Here is a 19,515-nt window from a genome sequence, read left to right on the forward strand (position 1 = left end):
AAATGAGAAAATATGTTGATAGAAATCTATTAGTGAAAAGAGCTAAATACTTATTCCTTCTCGTGGAATGAGCACTAGATTAATATCCAAAGAAGACCTGTATTGCTCTTCCATGGAGTCATGGACCATGTAAATCACGTCACACCCTTGATTTTCTCAATTCCAAAAGGAGAGGAGTGGACAAGATCAACTCTGAGGTCTCCGTATGCTAACACATATAAATGGAATCTTAAAAAAAAAATGGTTCTAATGAACCTAGGGACAGGACAGGAATAAAGCCGCAGACATACAGAATGGACCTGTGGACACGGCGGGGAGGGGAAGCTGTGATGAGGTGAGAGAGTGGCATGGACATATATACACTACCAAATGTAAAATAGATAGCTAGTGGGAAGCAGCCGCATAGCACAGGGAGATCAGCTCGGTGCTTTGTGACCACCTAGAGGGGTGGGATAGGGAGGGTGGGAGGGAGACGCAAGAGGGAGAGGGTATAGGGATATATGTACACATACAGCTTATTCACTTTGCTACACAGCAGAAACTAACACAACATTTTAAAGCGATTATACTCCAATAACGATGTAAAAAAACAACAAAAACAACTCTGAGGTCTCTTCCCTGGACACGAATTCTGTAGACTGAAGGACATAAAATGCTATCACCCGCTGTTAAAAAGATATACTACAAGCCACCGGAGGAATCTAGAACATTCATGGCTGATATCATTAGGGCTTCGTCACTTATTTCTCAATCACTCGTTTGTTTATTCCATGGGCATCTATCATAAGCTCTGTTTTTCCACATTCTGTTTTAAAGCTAAAGAATAAAAAATCCCTAAGAAACATCTCACTAAAGTTTAAATCATATATGCAATCAGCATGGTTGTTAAATCTGTAATCTCTGAAGCCCCCACTTCCCCTCACTCCTTTCCACCTCCTTTTCTCCACACGAGGTGGCATTTGCCCACCACCCTTCAGGCCTAGCCCTGCCCAGTGTCTAGAACCAAACTTGACCAGGGGCAGCAGCTTTCGTCAACTATGGGCTTTGGAACTGTCAACCCTGTGTGCCCCTGATCATTAGCTCTGGCTTTGGTACCTGTGTTTCTACCTCATTCTCTAAATGTATTCTCTAGAGTTAGGCACATAGTTCCTCTTCTTTGCCCATATGCCTGAGTCCATGAATTGTTAACCCTTCAGCACTGAACCTTGATTTTTCACATGGTCTTTTTCAGAGTCCTGGGCTATGTCATAGGGGCTTGAGGGCCACCAAAGAAGGAGGGGTGGTGTGGCAGGTGCAATGCTGAGTCTCCTGCTTCACAGCACAATGTGAGGTTCCATTTTTTGAGTAGGTCCACAGATATTTCCCCTTTCGTTAGAACGCCAGTTTCCTGGTCTCTCTAGAACCTGAGCTCTGCCTGTATTTTCCAGTCTCCTCCCAGCCTTTGCCCCCCGACCCCGAAGGACCTGAATTCCTTTCCCTGAACCTAAGCAGTGCTGAATTGCTTATATCCGGTTTCTGTGTCCCCCATGTCACCACCTGTTGAGCCACTATCCTGACACAGATTACTGTTTTCCCAATCACTTTGTCATTGGCCCTCTGGAGACCATGTTTGGCTGCTGGATCCAACTGCTAATGACCAACCTCACCTTGATGGGGAGGGATGGGTCCTGGTTTCAAATCCCAATCCTAGCTCTGCCCTTCTGCCACATCCTTGCTCATCCAAGTTCTAAAATATAGCAAACTGGTACCCTCTAAGCTCTGGCCTGGCTCGCTCACATCTGTTTTATTTCTCCACTCCCCCAACATTTCTCTGACTCCATGAAGATTCGTAGCCTTTATTTTTAAAATTTGAGTTTAGAACAGCCAACTCAATTAAATTTATTATTTATAATACATCTTCTTTCCAAAAAATTCTTGACAAAACTGTATCCAACTCAAGTAAAAAGAGATAATACAAAGAAACAGAGAATTAACTAAATATGTCATAAGATAATAATACAGTGCTGATGATCCCAATAGTTCATGAAGTCACAGGCAATCATGTACAACTACTTCATGGATTACAGAAAAATATCAACGAAGACCTTTCCAGTAGGCAGCACGGCCTTTAAGTCCACAAATATAGAGCATTAAGTATGGTGATAAAAGCAACCCTTATCCATTTTCTATTCTTCTTGTAATGACTCAGGTTTTGGTAAAGTTTTAGAGGAGGCTCAAGAATATGACTACTTTTTAAAGTTACCCACAGAGGTCATTCCTTAGTAAAAATCTCTTCCTTTACATCCGCACTAGGCCCCTTCACTCCAACAACTTCCTTGACAGCTCCACAAATTTAATTCAGCCCATGTTTGCTGAGTGCCCACCACTTGCCCGTTCTGGGCTAGGCTTCCATGAACCTCACCAAAGCTGCCCCTCAGACAGGAGAACATGCTTCCTTACACAGGTTAGTCCTTAGATTCAACAAGGTTCATGTTTACAGAAGAAGGATTAGAGACTTTCCTAGCTACAAAAGGCTATATCTATAACCTTGTCAGAAAAAGACTGAGACCAAAGCAATATCCTCCAAGTAGATTTAATGCTGTAGTAATTCTCTTTTTTTTTGTAGTAATTCTCTTTTTTCTCTTTGTATACTATATTATACTCTTTGTATAATTCTCTTTGTATCCTAGGGGTCACTTAAATCCATTTTTTAAAATAGCAACTCCTCTTGTTTCTTTTCACACCATGTAAAAATACTTGTTCGAATGAGTCCAAATTAAATTGTGCTAACTTATTCGTTCATTTGACAAATATTTTTGGGCCTACTTTGCGCCAGGCGCTGTTGCCTGGGATACAGTGTTGAAAAGAGCTGACAAGGTCCCTGCTCTCATGCAATTGACATTATGTATTTTCTTGGGTTTAAATAGGAAATTCTTGGAGATATTGAAAAAGTTATTTTAGTGAAAATGTTCATAAATGATTTAATGTCTATGACTTACACCAAGAGATATGTTTAATAAATGTTTGATAAATGGAATTGATCTGAGAGGTATGGATTTATTAATTACTCAAAAATTTGAGAGTTCTAAACTGAAATTCAGTATGTTACTTTGGCTGTTTGAATGGGTTCACACAGTAAGGATCCACAATCCTTCAGTGAATAGCCTGCCACCAAAAAGCACGTAGGCCAATACATAAAAGCCAATACATCACTTTTCCATGAGGCATTACATAGGACTTCAAGAGATTTTTTTAAAAAAGCAAAATAGCTAAGCAAAACGAGCCTTATCTGACCAAGGCATTGCTTTCAGATAGTCTTGGATTTAAGGAAAGAATAGTCCCTCAGTTTGTCAATAATCCAATATTTGTTGATAAATAACAGTCTTATGTCAGAGACCTTCGTGGGGAGAAAGACATGATCCTAAGAGAAATAGGTAACTGCAATAACTTATCAAAACAGGTTTTTGGGGAAATAGTAATTAAAAATTCCACATCCACTTGGCATATGGTGGTTGAGCACCACCTCTTGAGATCCTGCAGTGTGAATTGTGGGAGACACAAAGATTTATGGTTCTTGGGTTTTAGGAGCTTTCTATCCAGGAGAAGAGGGAAGAGATGACATGTGATATGACAGCATATGAGTTCAAAGAAAAAACTGATGCGTTCAGAGGAGAAGACTTCAGGATGCAGTGATCAGCAGAGGCTTAAGAGAGGCTGTGTTCATTTGAATCCTAGAGGATGGGTGGGATTTTATTCAGTAAAAATTGAAAGAAATTTAGGGCAGTGCGAGCCAAGAACCAGAGGCAAGAACACATGAGGTCAGTTCAGGGACCTCCCAGGAACTAATCCAGCTTCACCAGGAGGTTTTGAGCTTTCCTGTGCCATGAAACTGTGGTTAAAAAAAAAAAAAAAAAAAAGCCTGGGGATCCAAATGGAAGAAACAGTAGTTTAGGACCCAAGATGATCATTGCAGGTTTAGATGTGTTGAATTTGTGGAGACAGCAGGATATCTAACCGGAAGTAGCCTCAGGCAGTTGGAAGGACAGAAGTGAAAACTTGGACTGCATTTATGCAGATAGGACAGTGAGAGCTGGGGGGAGGCTCTGAGGTCTCTAAAGCAGCAGGTGTAGAGAGAAGAGGAGGAAATTGTGAATTCTTGAGGATGACTACCTAAATCCTTGACTTCTTCCTATACTCCTCTCTGCAAGCCCACCGTCCCTCCCCCTGCCCTTTGTACTTCATGACCTCCTGTGCTCATTGTGAAACGCCTGCTACCTAGCAAAACACCTGACACAGTGGGAGCTCAATAAGTAGTTAATATTTGTTGAAAATGAATAAATTTGGTGCAAAACAGGGCTTCCAAATCAATTTGGAGATTGTGCCATTCTTGATTTGCTTCTCCAGCCATCAAGTGTCCAGAACTGTCTGCCCCAGAGTGGGGAAGCCTGGATTGTCCTGACTCTCACGGAGAATTCACTGCTGGCTCCACCTGCCATTTCTCCTGTAACGAGGGCTTTAAGCTGGAGGGGTCCAGCCATGTTGAATGCACAGCTTCTGGAAGATGGACAGCACCCCGACCGACCTGTGACGGTAAAACAGGATACACTTGCCGGGACAGCTCTTCTTCTGGAAATTTCCTCAACAAAAATAACAAACACTTATATACACTCTTAGTATATGACAGGTACACATGATATCATTATTATTGTGAAAGCTCCACTTCTTGTCATGAAGTGGGTTTTCTACTGGGGTCTAGGAAACACAGCCTGGATTTAAAAATGTATAAGGAGTGACAGGACTTTTTCACATTTGTGAATAAAAGATAACACCGATTCTTAAGCACGGATTATCTTTCGTAATTGTGGCCTCTTTGTCTCAAAGAGCTTTGTTGAGTTGATTGAATGGTTTCCATTGCTTCATCGCCAGGAGAGAGCACTAGGGGTGTAGTCACCGGTCCAGTGTTTCAAATCAAGGAACTGAAGTGGAGAGGGGTCAACTGCCATCTTTCTGCCACGTGGCAAGTTAGTGACAGCCAGTGGCAATATCCACGCCTCACATTTCATGCTGGCCTTTGGCCAGAAGACAGTACCACCTCCCAATAAAGCAGCACTGATGGGCTTCCCTGGTGGCGCAGTGGTTGGGAGTCAGCCTGCCGATGCAGGGCACGCGGGTTCGTGCCCCGGTCCGGGAGGATCCAACATGCCGCAGAGCGGCTGGGCCCGTGAGCCATGGCCGCTGAGCCCGCGCAACGGGAGAGGCCACAACAGTGAGAGGCCTGCGTACCACAAAAAAAAAAGCAGCACTGAGCAAGCAATTGGCCTATACATATTTCTCTTTCTACTGAATTCTTATATTTCTGCACCAATTATTCTGCCTTTGTTTTGTTTTGTTTTTAGTATCAGTAACATTGATGCCACCCCCCCCCCCACCTCCAATTTCTTCTTCTGGCCAGGAGAATCATCTCTCCAAGGACAATTTTAGATCATTTTTCTCATCTGGTTTTCCACACCTGATTTTAATAGTTTTCCTTAACTTCCTTAAGGAGCTATTGCTAGAACCTCCCTGATTATGAAAGGAGTGGAAGGCAGTTATTCCATGTCAGTCTTTTTTTTTTTTTGGTGGTACGCGGGCCTCTCACTGTTGTGGCCTCTCCCGTTGTGGAGCACAGGCTCTGGACGTGCAGGCTCAGCGGCCATGGCTCACGGGCCTAGCCGCTCCGCGGCATGTGGGATCTTCCCGGACCAGGGCACGAACCCATGTCCCCTACATCGGCAGGTGGACTCTCAACCACTGCCCCACCAGGGAAGCCCCCCATGTCAGTCTTAACTCTGTTGTGCTCCTTCTAATTGGGAGCTCTAAATTGAAACATTTTCTCACAACAGACATAGTATCAGCTCCTACTGTAGAGGTGCAATGCCCATCCCTCGTCACTCCAAAGCAAGGAACAATGTCCTGTCAACATCGTCTGGGAAACTTTGGTTTGAATACCACTTGCCACTTTGCATGCAAAGCTGGATTCACACTCATGGGAGATAGTGCTCTCCGATGCAGACCTTCTGGACAATGGACAGCAGGAGCTCCAGCATGCAGAGGTAATGTGAAAAGGAACAGGCAGTTCTGATGCTTTCTTCCAGCAAGCTAGTCACTGTACATGCCTGTCGAAATCCCATCCAACCCCAATGACCCCTTCAAGTGTCAACTCCTCCATGAAATCCACACCAATCCCAATTAGAAGCAATGTGCAAGAAGCCTACCAACTTTTCTCCTTCCTTATGTCACGAGGTAGTGCCCTGGTACTCAAAGACCTAAAGGAGGAAACATATGTAAATGTCCAAAATGTGTTAGAACAATACACACGCTGAACACGAGACCAGCCATCTGAATTGTGAAATATAAGTTACAATTCTGTTAATGATGTGGCAGTGTAAATATTCCGTATTTTCATAATTGGAAGCTAAATAAAAAGATAAATCATGACTGATACCTCTTGAAGACCTATCGCCCTCTGCACGAAGCACTGTGTCTCCTTCATCACTGTATTCCCTAGGAAGCACAGCACAGTGCTTTGCAAATGTCACTGTTGCTCAATACCATTTGCCTGAGTTAAATTCAGTTTCCTGAGTTGAGTTAAATTTGACTTATATTTAGTTTTCTATCCACCAATTTAGGAGAATAGCCTGAAATTCCCTGACAAATAGTTTAATGAGTATGGAAGTCTCTACCTCTTTCATTCGTCCAGAGGCCAGCTATGCTGAACACTTGTTATTTTAAGAAATATGTGCTGACATGCCAGCTTATTGTCAATGGTAGTAATAATGACATTTAGGACAACAGTATTCTTGAGAAGAAAAATTTTGTAAATAGTATTTTGGTAGGTAAGATCGACCAATCCACTGGCAGGTATTTATTGAATTGCCACTATGTGCCCATCCTAGTTCTTTGGCTATCATTCTTTGAGTGGATATCTTGGTACATGTGATGTTGGAAGGGCTAGTGGGAATGTCAAAAGTAGCTCATTTCCTTTCTGATCTTTTGTATTCTACCTCATCCAATGGCAATGCTAGCCAGGTTTCAAATGAATCCATACTCTCTTTTGTGTTCATTCTATATGTTTGTTTTTCCTGCCTTCTTTTTTTCTGCAGCTGTCAAATGCTCCAAGCTACACGTGACTGAGCCAATCGTGATGAACTGCTCCAACCCTCGGGGAAATTTCAGCTATGGATCCACCTGCAGCTTCCGTTGCCCAGAGGGCCGTTTACTTAGTGGCTCAGCGAGAACAGTGTGCCAAGAGAATGGCCAGTGGTCAGCTATCATGCCAGCGTGCCAAGGTTTATTTCTCATCTGGGTTAGGAAGTCGCTTTGATATGGAAAATAATGAAATCAGTGTTTCTCCTCTGAGTATTTCTGACAGTGGTTGCTTTTTCCATCACTGGGTTTTCCCCTGCATTTAATAATTGTTTCACAATGAATCAGACAGCATCTCTGTACCTCATGCAGAGCAGTGGGAATCAAATTCAGTGACTCTGTGTAAACAGTCACCACTCCTTTTTCAAAGCTCCAGTTTGTGAAATGAATGCTCTCATTTCTTTATAATCTGTGTGTAGTACATCTTGAAGTTTCAAAATGTTTTAAACTGAAGGTTATTTAGTGCAGAATCCTAATTTATTATCTCAGAAGATCTTTGTTTAACATATACCTCCAAAAATACAGTATATCTTCCTTAATTAAGCTCCATCTGTTTGTAAGGTTTATGTCATCCCCCTCCCTTTTTTTCATTTCTTTTCTCTAGCAGCTTGTTGTAACTACTTTTCATCCCATAAAAATGTTCAATTGCCCCCCCCCACAATTACCCAAAGTTTACTTTGTTTATCCAAACTTCCATTTATTGTGTCTACCATTTAATCATCTAATTCCTTTTATTGAGTCCTTACCCTGACTCCTTTGGAAATTACGTTTGATATTTAAGCATTAGGAAGAAAATCGGGCCCTGCGTGCATCCCATTCTGTTGCAGTGGTTTATGACTTCCAGATGTTTTTGTGCCGGGTTGTTAGCACTGCCAGGACCTTTGATGACTTACTTGATCTCACATCTTAGAGTTCTTGGGGACCTCCTGGGGGAATGATGGTCTTCTGCACAATACCCTTCTTATGTCTTGCACGCGTGCATGTGTTTATTTTGCAGCGGGGCCATTGACTATCCAGGAAGCCTTGACTTATTTTGGTGGAGCAGTGGCTTCTACAACAGGTTTAGTGACGGGTGGGCTACTCCTGGCTCTGCTAAGAAAGCGTTGCAGACAAAAAGGTAAATAGGAAAGAATATTCTCCTTATTTTCTTCTTTCATGTGATTTGGGGCAGGGCAGTGAAACGACAACTTCAGTAGTTCATGTCTGAAAACATTTGCATTAAAAGAAAACAAGGGGCTTCCCTGTACGGTGGTTAAGAATCCGCCTGCCAGTGCAGGGGACACAGGTTTGAGTACTGGTCCGGGAAGATCCCCATGCCGCGGAGCAACTAAGCCCATGCACCACAACTTCTGAGCATGTGCTCTAGAGCCCGCACGCCACACTACTGAACCCATATGCCACAACTACTGAAGCCTGCATGCCTAGAGCCTGTGCTCCGCAACAAGAGAAGCCAATAATAAGCCAATCCTCTTCTAATAAGCTAATGGGTCTCTTCATCTTTCCTCATGGAAAGTAAGTGGGGGTATCAGAGGGGTCAGGGATGCTCAAATCCAGGAACAGAAAGTGGCTATGTTAAAAGTACCTGCCAGCATTCTCATGGAATTGAGATTTCCACACCTATTTTTTTTTAACATCTTTACTGGAGTATAACTGCTTTAGAATGGTGTGTTAGTTTCTGCTTTATAATAAAGTGAATCAGTTATACATATACATATATCCCCATATCTCTTCCCTCTTGTGTCTCCCTCCCTCCCACCCTATTTTTAACTGCTCAGAGGAAGAACCCCTTGTTTCCTATTCTCATGCTCTCTCCCTTCACAAAGACACCATCACATTAGGCTGGTTTTCTAATGTTCCCTCATATACTCTTCTGTGAGTGAGTAAATAGGACAATAGACAAACAATAACACTACTTAAAGACCAAAAAGCTACAACCAGTCCCTCCATGCAACATCTGTGCTTGGTTAACCAAATCCGGAAGGCAGAGGTGAGAGCGCCTAAGACCTGAATCCTCATCTCCATTACCATGTAGGAATCACCCTATTCCTGCATTTTCCCCAAGCTCTTTCTTTAGTTTTGAGACATTTCCAGGGAACCCTCTGAACCGTGGAGAGGGACCAGCAGCCACCCATCCTCCAATATCTTTATAATAAATAAATTCATTTGTGGAGATGAGGAATTTTCCCTTGACCTGTCCCAATTTGATTTTAAACTTCCTAGGATTCTATGGTCAAATACTAGGAAAATGCTGCATACTGTGTCCCTCCCCTGCGAATTCAAAGTGCACGTTCATTATTACACTGAAGGCTCAGTCATGCCCTGTAATAAATATACTTGTTCATCTTCATGTCACTTAATATTTTCTAAATGTATTTAGGCATGAGATGCTTTTCCTTTTATATCTACCCATGGGATGATTGACAGACCTGCTGCCATGTTTAAAGTTTCCACTATCAGAGTCCATTGCTTGGATTAAGACAGGAGGCCTCCAATCACATATGTGATCCGGGGAGAAAAACATCCACTGTTATGTTGGGTTGGATTTGCTTACTCGCTTAGCTTGCCCAAATAATGACTGAGGGAGTGTGACAAAGGATGCAAAGATAGAGGGCCTCCAGTGCCAAAGAAGTGAGTTTCGAGAACCAATGGTCTCAACAACAACCAAGAGTAGCGAAGAAGATGAAGGAAGGGACCAGAGGTAGGAGGAGAGGTTGTTACTGAAAGGGAAGAGGAGAAAGATGAGTGCACTCTGGAGTTACATATCGTTGAACGTTCAATTTAGCCTAAAACAGGTCCCACCTCTTAGGGAGGGATGTTCCCTACACGTCTCTTATAATGAGCCCATCTGGAAATCAGTCTGCTGACTCTCCCCAATAATCCCTATCACTGATGACCTTTCTCCCTCATCTCATTTTTTACTCTGAAACCAATCTTCTGTGTCTTCTTGCTTATTTCAGATGAAGGAAAAAGCCCCTTGAACCCTCAAAGGTAAGATGGAAATGTTTTATGATTAAGTTTTTCTAGTTTGACTTTTTAATTCACTGTAGTATGTCAGAATGATTATACAGATGACCCTTTTTGAAACAAATCTTTGGCAATGTCCCCTTGACTAGTTCTGAAAATATACAGATAATATGTCCTAGCAATACATAATTTTTTTTTTTTTTTTTACGGTACACGGGCCTCTCACTGTTGTGGCCTCTCCCGTTGCGGAGCACAGGCTCCGGACACGCAGGCTCAGCGGCCATGGCTCACGGGCCCAGCCGCTCCGCGGCATGTGGGATCTTCCCGGACCGGGGCACGAACCCGTGTCCCCTGCATCGGCAGGCGGACTCTCAACCACTGCGCCACCAGGGAAGCCCTACATAATGTTTTAAAAAATCAATAGGTGCCCTAATGATAATATAAAGGAGCAATACAAGGGAAAGTGACTTGGAAATAAAATGCTAGAGCTGAGGCACTACACTAGCAGATGCTATGGGGTCGTCAGATGCTTGTACCTTCATTCAAATAGAATCACTATGAAGGCAACAGCATAAAGGTCAACTGAGAGGAATATTCTGTTAGTGATTCAAGCAATATCAGAACCATTGCCAACACCAACCTGATTTTTTTAAATGATGAACAACTTTGGTAAAGAGTTGGAAAACCTATTATTATCTTCCCTTAATTCACTTGGCAATTACACTTTAAAAGATGCACAAAAAATTTAATATTTATATGTAAAGCAGTTAAGTTGCAGGCTCAGAGATTTTTCACCTCCATGAACGTTGAGTAGCTATTCTAAAGTTATGTGGAGTGTGTAAGAGAATTCTTTTGCGCCCCAAGCATATTAGGACATCCAGCACCCATGGCCCCTGCTTAAATGTCAATAGTAAGTCTCGATCATTAGGAAAATCAAAAAATGCCTATAGGGAGCAGTACTACCATTCTTTGAAAACTATTGCCACGTGATCAAGTATCAAGGCTGGAATTTTAAAATTCACCAAGAAGAAGCTGCAGCAGGGGCATAGCAAGTATTCAGTACCCAAAGCATCAAAAATAACATAGGTATAAAGTGCAACGCAAATTACCCAGAGCTGTTAAGTGGGATCTTGAAAATCTCTTTGGTTTTATTCCTCTTTCCCACTAAAAGCAGAGAATTCCAGGGGTGGGATGGTAATCCACGGTCTCTGCAGGAACTATGTGCAGGACTGGGGTCAAGGACAAAGCATAATATGGCAGGTCATCCTTGTGTTTCTCTTCTTTAGCCACCTAGGAACATACGGAGTTTTTACAAATGTTGCATTTGACCCAAGCCCTTAAGGTAAGTTATCTACGGAAGTATTTTTGAAGAAAATAGAACAGTAGGGGAAAAAGGAAGACTATAAAGCTTGACTTTTCTTTATATAATCATGAGTCACATTTTAACCATGTATTAAATGTTCAAACCATGCAGGAAATTGTGTTGGCAGTAGGGGACAGGTATAGCAGTAGAGCGACAATAGAAAGTTAGATCATAAGAAGATTTCCATTTCCTCCAGGATAGAAATGTTCTAATGAGACAGAACCTATGTCAGGATGTATGACATTCAATTACTGGCTGCTAGGTGGTACTGATACTGCAGCTTTGCTGGATCACCAGAAGTCACGAGTGCTAGAAAAAATGTTACAGACTTTATGGAGCCAATTCCCTATGTGACCTGCTAGGAAAACAAAAGTCATATGATAACGTCTCTCTCCCAAAAAGCTCAGTGAATGATTGAGTTTCCTAAGAGAAGTAGCCTAGATGGCAGAATATCTGGAATCTAGAAAAAGATTATACTAAGCCTTAGGGGGTACATAGGATGAGAGCTTTCTTTTATCTTTTTTGGGAAAATATAATTATTTTAATTTTTTGTCTCATTTTCAGAGACCCGTCCTTCTCTTGGTCACCTCACTGAACCTCCACAGAATCCTAATTTTGAACATCAGCCTTCCCGACAGACTTGACTATAACTGTAGCTTAGTTGCCGCAGTTTTCTGTAAATACTTGTGAATAAAGGGCATGGAATTTCCTTTAGATTAGCTGTGGACCAGAGCAGAAGGACTGTATCACAAGCCCCAACTCTCCACCCACCACCCCTTCCTGCTCCAGTTCCTCTTCCTCCAACACAAGCCTCAGAAGCTGGGACTGAATGTTTCTGCCGTCGTCTGTGGGCTTTGCCCCCGCTGTCTCTTGAGATACTAATTAACTAGAGCCTGGAGCATCTGACTCACCAGAAGACCAGACTGCAGAAAAATAAGATGCCTCTTTATTTTTGGATTGGAGGAAATCATCCTCTACTTTGCTGGAAGGCAGGAGGCCTCTCTGACTTGAGGGAATTTCTGTAGGATTTCCTGGGTCTTCACTGCTTGCTGTTTGTGAAGGCTTTTAGACCTCTGCTGCGAGGCTTCAAGAGGAGCCTCTGGATGGCACCAGAGGCTGCAGAAGACTAAGGATCGAGACAGGAAGGTACATGTCACCGTAGACCTTCCCTCCACCGGTCATTCTCCCCCAGACGACCCAAAGACCAATACTCGAATGTCTAATTAAAAGGATTCCCCCAAATGCCATGTTCTATTATTTGACATTTTGTTGAATAAGATCTGTGTCCGTCACTTTTCATACATGAATGTAATGCACAATCACAGTAGTCCCAATGACAAGCTCAACCCTTCAGTGAGCAAATATGTATCTTACCACCACCATAAACACACAAGAAAATCAGAGAAGCAGAAAAACGTCTTCATCACCTGAGTGTGTTTTACACGTTCTTTAATTCACATGCTTAATAAATAGGTTATTGAAAGTTACACAGTAGTTGTCTGAAACTGATACAAAAATTATAGAGCCAAACAATATAGTTGTCCTCTCTGTGAAATGTGAGGCAATGAACATGTCACACAGACTAAGTAAACATGCAAATAAAAATGCAAATAAAACATGCAAATAAAAATGATGAAAGTCTAACTAAAGGTTACAAGATTTTGCAAGAATTTTGGTAGTCATACAGACTGCCAACAAACACGTGGAAGAATGCTCAACATCATTAATCATTAGGGAAATGCAAATCAAAACTACAATGAGATATCATCTTGCACCAGTCAGAATGGCCATCATCAAAAAATCTAGAAACAATAAATGCTGGAGAGGGTGTGGAGAAAAGGGAACCCTCTTGCACTGCTGGTGGGAATGTGAATTGGTACAGCCACCATGGAGAACAGTATGGAGGTTCCTTAAAAAACTACAAATAGAACTACCATACGACCCAGCAATCCCACTACTGGGCATATACCCTGAGAAAACCGTAATTCAAAAAGAGTCATGTACCAAAATGTTCATTGCAGCTCTATTTACAATAGCCCGGAGATGGAAACAACCTAAGTGCCCATCATCGGAGGAATGGATAAAGAAGATGTGGCACATATATACAATGGAATATTACTCGCCATAAAAAGAAACGAAAATGAGCTATGTGTAATGAGGTGGATAGGCCTAGAGTCTGTCATACAGAGTGAAGTAAGTCAGAAAGAGAGAGACAAATACCGTATGCTAACACATATATATGGAATTTAAGAAAAAAAATGTCATGAAGAACCTAGGGGTAAAACAGGAATAAAGACACAGACCTACTAGAGAATGGACTTGAGGATATGGGGAGGGGGAAGGGTAAGCTGTGACAAAGCGCGAGAGAGGCATGGACATATATACACTACCAAACGTACGGTAGATAGCTAGTGGGAAGCAGCCGCATAGCACAGGGAGATCAGCTCGGTGCTTTGTGACCGCCTGGAGGGGTGGGATAGGGAAGGGGGGAGGGAGGGAGATGCAAGAGGGAAGAGATATAGGAACATATGTATATATATAACTGATTCATTTTGTTGTAAAGCAGAAACTAACACACCATTGTAAAGCAATTATACTCCAATAAAGATGTTAAAAAAAATTTTGGTAGTAACCTTGGGATTTAGGGACACATTGCTTTTAAAAAGTTTCACTCCTATACTGTACATAGCATCTCTGACTGCTTACTTTATGCCAATCACTAAGCTCTGTGTTATAGGACGATGATTATCACCCTGTCTCCTGAGTCAGAATCTGCCTTTTGTAAAATCGTCCCAGGGAATTCTGATGGTTTATCAGCTTTGCGAACCACTGATACTATAGATACAGAAGGATAAGGCATTCACTGTTCCTGTTCTTGAATAGCTTATAATCTAGTTGGGGACACAATAGACACCAATACAAAGTGATAGAGAGTAGTCAACATCAGTATGTTATTTGAAGCATGTGGTAGGAATTCATAAAATGGAAAAGTCAAGTTGGCCCAGAATCAAGGAGATAGAACTCTGATTGGACTTTAGAGAGTGGACAGTCTGAGTTGATCAAATAATATCGGCCAAGAAGCAAAGACAGAGACCTTATGTTGAGGAGACTGAAGACATCATAGAGATCTCATGTGAGGTGCTACATTACAATTTATTGAATCTGTTGAGACAAATCATAGAAGCTTGGAGGCATGTAGATTCAGGGGACCCGGGATAAGTCATAATGATGCTTCAGACAAGATAATTTTCAGATTCTCTATAAATAGCAAAATCATATCTTAAGGCCACGTGAAATAGCAAGATCCTCCGAGATACATAAAGGGCTCTGGAGGCAGGAAAAATATAATCATAGTAATCAACACGTGCTGTGTGCTTTCCAACTGCTAGGAATTATATACTTCACAGTGTTCTTTTATCCTCCCAACCACCCGATCTGAAAAAACTATTATTATCATCCCTGTTTTGCAGGTGTCAGAATTGAGCTCCAGAGAGGTTGTGTAACGTATCCAAGAGAACACAGCTAGTAAGTGCGATTGAAATCTGGTCTGATTCTCTCAGTGAAGCTCTTTAAGCCCTCTCCTCTGTCACTGCCTAGGTGGCCACAGGCCCTTATCAAGACAGAACTGGGCAACAGAGAAAGACAAATATCATATATTGCTTATATGTGGAATCTAAAAAAATGATACAAAGGAACTTACTTACAGAACAGAAATAGACTCACAGACATAGAAAACAAACTTATGGTTACCAAAGGGGAAAGGGGGGAGCAATAAATTAGGAGTTTGGGATTAACATATACACACTACTATATATAAAATAGGTAAACGACAAGGACCTACTGTATAGCACAGGGAACTCTACTCAATATTTTATAATAACCTATAGTGGAAAATAATCTAAAAATTATATGTATATATATATTCATATATATATATATTCATATATATGAATCACTTTGCTGTATACCTGAAACTAACACAACATTGAATCAACTATATTTCAATATACATATATATTTTTTAAAAGACAGAACTGTGCATGGGTAGAAGTCAGTAAAATGGGCCAGGCCAGCAGGCCCCATTCACGTGACCATCCCCTTGCTTCTTCACCACCTGAAAATACAATATTTCTGTGCCCAGTAACAGGGCATAGGGCCCTCTTCCTCAGATCAGAAGGAGAGCAGTGTGGTGAAGGGATTTGGGTCCCACTGCCCTGGGAATTGCAGAGCTCCTGGTAAGTGTGAACTCTGCCCCAGGCAGTGTTTATGGCGGCGGGGTCTGATGAGGGGCTACTGAGCCGTGGGGTCAGCAGATGGAAGCTGGGGGGGCGGGGACAGTGTTGCCCCGTCTCATGAATCCCTGAGCACTGCCCTGCCTGCTAGAGCCGCTGATTGCTGCCCTTTCTCCACTGGTAGTAAAACAGTAAAACCTGGTTGCTCTCCCTAATACCTCCTGTCATCTGGAGCAGTGACCTAGTCAACCCCAGCCTGGAAAGGCCCCAGGAGGTGGGGACAGAGTGGGCTGCAGCTGCCGCGACGCCTGGGGGAGCTGTACAGGAGGAGGACACTGCCACCCGCAGCCGCGCGGCGCTCACTGCAGTCCCGACAGCGGCCAAGCCCGGCCAAGCCGGGCGCAATCGGCTGAGGCAGAGGCAGGAAAGGAACCATGTTCCCAGCTTGCCCTTGCCTCTGGGTCCTCGTGGTCCTGGGCTCCAGCTGGGCAGGCTGGGGGAGCCTAGGGGCTGAAGCAGCGCGGCTAAGGCAGTTCTACGTGGCTGCTCAGAGCATCAGCTGGAACTATCGCCCCGAGTCCACATACCTTAGGTAAGGCAGGCATGGCGACCGGTGGGCTTTTCCAGGGAGGACAATCTATTTCTTTTAGAGAGCATTCCCTTTGCAATTGCATTGCTTTTTTTTTTTTTTTTACTTCAGGTAGGTAAATACAATTAATAGAATAGCATAATGAATAAAATAAGCTTGGTGGATGCCCATTTTGCCTCCAGTAATACAAGTTTATCATTCTGAGGATATAGAAAATAGTGTTTGGCTAGATGCTGTTTCAAGTTTGCTGTTAATACAGTTTTGTTAGTATGATTGATAGTTGATTTAATATATTGATTGATTCAAAAGCACCAGGTACCTACCTCTTCACTCCTGTTCCAGATTTTTAGTAGTCTAGTATTTTATTAAACTTCTAGCTACATATTATTTATTCCATGTCCACATAACTTCATCTTCTAAAACTAAAGATGTACACTGTATACTTTATTATAAGCAGGTTATTTGATAACAACTGCTATAATTTTGTTGTTTTCTTATAAATGACTTTCAAAACATCATCAGTTCATAAAAATGCAACATTGTTGTTCTTGTACCTTTTTTCTGCTTCGTGTGACTCTTCATTTTTCTCCCATTCTTAATCACTCCCTGGGATATGGTCTACTCTGGCTATTTTGATAGAGTCACTATTAAAAGGCATATGTGACTTAGAGGGGGGTTAAATAATAAAACTCTATTCGAGTTGCAAACTATTTTTCCTAATTGAAAGGTTAAAAATAAGACTCCACAGAAATTAAACAAATCATAGGTTCTACTCAATATTTCCAGTTCGTTATGTTTTTATTTCTTTTAATGGTAAACCTCTTAGTGTGACTTAAGTTTTTTTGTAACTTAACATCACAGTTTAAGCAATTGTGAACGATGTGTTCCTCTTTTACAGTTTCGAAACCAAAGCAATCTGCCAAGAAGATATTGTAATGTTTTAAGCCTTTTAGTGTATAACATTACCCTTTCAAAACCTTTTCTTTGTAATTGGGTTATTTTGGAGGGCATTGCATCTTGGTCTTGTAATAATAAGAAGTCCCCCTTTTTTTTTTGTACAAAAATGGAGGGACTTCTTATTTAAATATTGTACATTTAAATACATTTAAAATATTGTATTTCAAGGTGATAATCTAGGTCACACCCACACCCTTAGAGAACTGCTGCTGACTGAAACCCCAAAGGAAGTAGCAGTCTTTCCAACATTAATTGTCCCGCTCTTGGGTAGAACACTAACTTGGTTGCTGGCTTTCCTGTGTCACACTGTGCTTATGCTTTGGAGTTTGTTCTTTCTTCTGTAATTAACAACAAGAATAACAAGCAGAATTTTGGAGGCAGAATCACATAGGGCAAAACCCTGATTCATATGGTGAATTCACATAGGAAGCCATGATTGGTCATCCTATCCTCTCTGTGGCTGAGTTTCCAGAATTCTGGGAAGAGTTGTTCCTCTGGTATCAATTACTGAGTCAAAACCATACAGTGATAATACAGACCAACTGTCCATATTTTTGAACCTCAAATCATGTCATTTCTTTCTAGTACTTTTATGTGAAAAGTCTAACCTTGTATCTGGCTGTTTAAACTAAGAACTTGTTATAGATTGTCCTACATCTAGAGCTAATGATACTCACTATAAAGAAATCAACATAGACAACTCCATCCTTTGCTAAAGTGTATTTTAGCACAAAGTAAAGATCTTTCCTTATTTCATGTAATATTGGCAGGACAGTGCCTTTTAGAGGTGAAATATATCTTTCATTCTTGCTCTGGGGCTGAAGTGAATGGTTTTGAAAATTTCCCTAAGGAAACATGTTCAATCACATGTATATAGTAACAGATATTGAAAAAAATACATATGTATTTTTTCTCGTGTTCTAGCTTTATATGATTTTATTATGAATAAATCATCCTTAAATAGTCCTCATAAATGGAAAATTCATCATGCATATTGTTTGAATTCATGTCATCTTTAACTTTCAGACAAATTATTTTCCAATAGCAATTCAATTGTTCAAATTAAAATAAATATACCTCAGTATGCACACATAATATACACAGGGAAACATATTAGGAAACACACCTCTATTAAAATTACTCCACATAACAGACTAATTTTTCTTAGTAAAGATTTTTTACTGTCACCTATACTCCTGTATTTAAAGATCTAAGGTTAGGGACGGGAGCTACGTTTCAACTGTACATAAAACTAAACACACAAAATTACCACCACAGATAAATAAAAATGGACCTTCACATTAGGGACACAAACTAACATACAGAATCCTAGGGTTCTTGGGCTCTAAAAACTCTATGAGGTTGTTTAATTCATTTTCAACTTTCATGTTTTAACTTCTTACTTTTCCCCACACCCAAAGCACCAATACCCCTAGCAAATAGTTGTCTAGTTTCTACTTGAATGCTTCCAGTGACTGAGAACCCACCACCTTCAATAGCTAGCCATTCCAAAAATACTTACTCATGCCTCCTTTAATTCTGTTTCCAAATATTAACACAGTTCTTGTATCTTACATTTTAAAATTAGGAGAATGACTATAATTACAGATTTTTCTGCTCTCCGGGAAAACCTAAAAGCTCAAATCCAATTTTCATTATATTTTTAAAATACTACTAGCTAACACGCATTGAATATTTACGATGTGCCAGCTCTAACCCTTTTGTAGGTATTAACTTATTTAAAACTTGTACCAGTTCTGTGAGGGAGATTTTACTATTAGTCCCAGCTCACAATGATAGAAACAGAGGCACAAATTGATTAAATAAACTTTTCAAGGTTATATAGTTAACAAGGGGTAGACACAGGATTCAAACCCAGACACTCTGAATCTACAACCAGTTCTCTTAGCTTTTGTGCTACACAGACATCATGGCAAATGTGATTAGCATCCCTCTCTGTTACGCCCTAATTATAGTGGGGCCACCCTCTGGATTAGGAAGCATAACAAAGCCAACATGGGCAACTGGTTTAGACATTGGTAAGAAATTTCCCCTAATTATCGTTCCTTCATCTTTGAGCTTAAGACAAGGATAGGAATCATGTGCCCATCTTTAGAGACACTGAAGAAAAAGATGGGAAACTATCCCAGTACTTTCCCTGCTGCCCTCTCTCTGAATTTTTAACGATGAAAACAGTCATCCCTTGGTACCTGTGGATAGGGAACCCACAGATACAGAGGGATAAC

At 41.3% G+C, this 19,515-nt stretch overlaps 2 protein-coding genes across 3 annotated transcripts in view; both read left to right on the top strand.

Annotated features, from left to right (window-relative positions):
• Positions 1 to 12,733, top strand: part of SELP (selectin P) — a 42,565-nt gene extending 29,832 nt beyond the window's left edge. For both annotated transcript variants that reach the window (XM_060133575.1, XM_060133585.1), the window contains 7 exons: positions 4,384 to 4,569; positions 5,862 to 6,071; positions 7,122 to 7,307; positions 8,162 to 8,281; positions 10,122 to 10,152; positions 11,415 to 11,470; positions 12,056 to 12,733. In XM_060133575.1, the coding sequence (XP_059989558.1) occupies positions 4,384 to 4,569; positions 5,862 to 6,071; positions 7,122 to 7,307; positions 8,162 to 8,281; positions 10,122 to 10,152; positions 11,415 to 11,469 (788 nt within the window). In that variant the 3' untranslated portion in view covers position 11,470; positions 12,056 to 12,733. The remainder of the gene's footprint in view (positions 1 to 4,383; positions 4,570 to 5,861; positions 6,072 to 7,121; positions 7,308 to 8,161; positions 8,282 to 10,121; positions 10,153 to 11,414; positions 11,471 to 12,055) is intronic.
• A 3,424-nt stretch (positions 12,734 to 16,157) lies between these two features.
• Positions 16,158 to 19,515, top strand: part of F5 (coagulation factor V) — an 86,126-nt gene continuing 82,768 nt past the window's right edge. Inside the window, exon 1 of the mRNA XM_060142204.1 lies at positions 16,158 to 16,315. Within this exon, the coding sequence (XP_059998187.1) occupies positions 16,158 to 16,315 (158 nt within the window). The remainder of the gene's footprint in view (positions 16,316 to 19,515) is intronic.

The sequence above is a fragment of the Lagenorhynchus albirostris genome, chromosome 2 (genome assembly GCF_949774975.1).
Source record: "Lagenorhynchus albirostris chromosome 2, mLagAlb1.1, whole genome shotgun sequence".
NCBI classification, from domain to species: domain Eukaryota; kingdom Metazoa; phylum Chordata; class Mammalia; order Artiodactyla; family Delphinidae; genus Lagenorhynchus; species Lagenorhynchus albirostris.